Source organism: Limulus polyphemus, unplaced genomic scaffold (assembly GCF_000517525.1).
Source record: "Limulus polyphemus unplaced genomic scaffold, Limulus_polyphemus-2.1.2 Scaffold2251, whole genome shotgun sequence".
NCBI classification, from domain to species: Eukaryota; Metazoa; Arthropoda; class Merostomata; order Xiphosura; family Limulidae; genus Limulus; species Limulus polyphemus.
The window spans coordinates 14,800-16,577 of NW_013667861.1; the positions used below are offsets into that span (position 1 = coordinate 14,800).

At 32.9% G+C, this 1,778-nt stretch overlaps 1 protein-coding gene across 2 annotated transcripts in view; it reads right to left on the bottom strand.

Annotated features, from left to right (window-relative positions):
* Positions 1 to 1,452, bottom strand: part of LOC106466412 (integrator complex subunit 11-like) — a 14,672-nt gene extending 13,220 nt beyond the window's left edge. The window contains exon 1 of one of the 2 annotated variants that reach the window (XM_013926700.2): positions 1,358 to 1,452. In XM_013926700.2, coding sequence (XP_013782154.2) covers positions 1,358 to 1,403 — 46 coding nt within the window. In that variant the 5' untranslated portion in view covers positions 1,404 to 1,452. Of the gene's footprint in view, positions 1 to 1,167; positions 1,285 to 1,357 lie in introns of those variants that run through there. The other variant, XM_022394412.1, reaches the window with a different exon arrangement.
* Positions 1,453 to 1,778: the final 326 nt, after the last annotated feature.

Below are 1,778 nucleotides of genomic sequence, written 5' to 3' on the forward strand. Positions count from 1 at the left end.
ATCTTAAAATTACTCCGTAGCCGTGACTCTTTCCTTTAATATCGTTGTTCTTTTCTCACATAGCCGAGAAACTTGAACTGAACAACGATTGTGTCCTCATGGGTTGCAATGGTGAAGCCAACTTTTGGCGGTTCAGCCAAATTATTGCCACGGGTCACTTAGTGACCCGCGGGTCATAGGTTGCTGACCACTGGTCTAGAGTAAGTAAAAAATGAAAATTTGAAACTAGACACTTACTAATTTTAAAATATTATGAGTGAAAGTAAATAAAAACATATAACAATATATCAAACACACTATATCTGCCATATGATGTTCAACAAACCATCAGAAATATCCCTTCTACACCCATACAGTCAGATCAAAGCTTGATTCTAAAAATACAATCTGGCGACCTCATGCCAATTATATTGCCAAGGATAAATACATACATAAAGACCATGCAGATAACTATGAAATTCTATATTCATGGCAGCCATTTAGACAGTCAAGTTTAAGCAGACAGCACATGAAGAGCTTAGAAACTTTGCATTCATTCACAAGTCAAGAGTTGATACCTAATTCGATGACGAGGAACCCACTTTGAGACTAATAATGGCTGGAGACGTTGTACCTTTGCTGTTATGTTAAACTTATATTAAAGTTTTTCTTCATTACCCACTCAAGCCGTCTCCAGCCATTACTGATACCTAATGTCCTTATAAATCTACTTAGTGCCCATTTTTATGAAATATGCAATTTCAAATGCCAAGTTTCAGTGCACGTCATATATCTCTTGTCTAAGGTACACCAGTGAGGGAAAATTTCAACACGAAAAAAACAAAATAGTTATTACACGTCTATTTTAAGTTGCACTTGTTTTTAGAAGATACATTCATAAAACATTTTAACACTAGAAAGGTGAAACATGCAGTTTAAAAGGTTTACAAATATGAATGAGTTTTGTATTATTAATATTATACTAAGAATTTAAAGAAGTCACATTTGAAAAAATATTTAAAAAAAAGAGGCGATCCCCTCCCACAAAATGACAAACACGACTGTGTTTAATCTCAACTTCATTTTCATGCTTCGATCTTATTACCCAGTGTCAACATAAATGATATACATAAACTTAGAAAAAAAACTAATCATGAATTTTAAAACTTAAATAAAATTTAATATTACGCAGAAAATGTGCTGTAGCAATATCTGCAGAGTCAAGTGCACTGCTTAATTTGAAAAAAATAAAATAATTTAGGCTAGTTATTCCGCGACTTTTCAACTTTTCATACAATTCCCAACCTACATTCCGCTTCTCTCTAAAAATCAAATTATCTATTATTTCTCATTCTAAAGATTATAAAATGCTTCAGACCTAATGGTGTTACTTTTATTTCTGCCATTGCAATTTCAGCTTTCATCCTAACAAACAAAAATACTGAAATAAAATAGGGTTAACTAAACACACAAACGTATATTATGCGCCATCTAGCGAATAAATGTTTTCCAATGTAAAAAAAAACAAAAAAAAACACGAAAAATTCGTGATAGGAATTTAGCTTTTAAAGGAAAGATACTTTCCTCAACTGGAGTGTTCAGGGATATTGTTATCCCCTTTGCCCCGCTCGCGAACATTTTTTGTTTGTTACTTCATGTGCTTTTTAAATCTTTGCTGGAGAGGTTGGTTATCAAGTCAAACCTTTCACTGTAAGGTTACATTAGCTTTTAAGCGTGACACCACCAACCAAATCGAACTAAACACTCTAAAATTTTGAAAAGATAATATTGTGCAATAT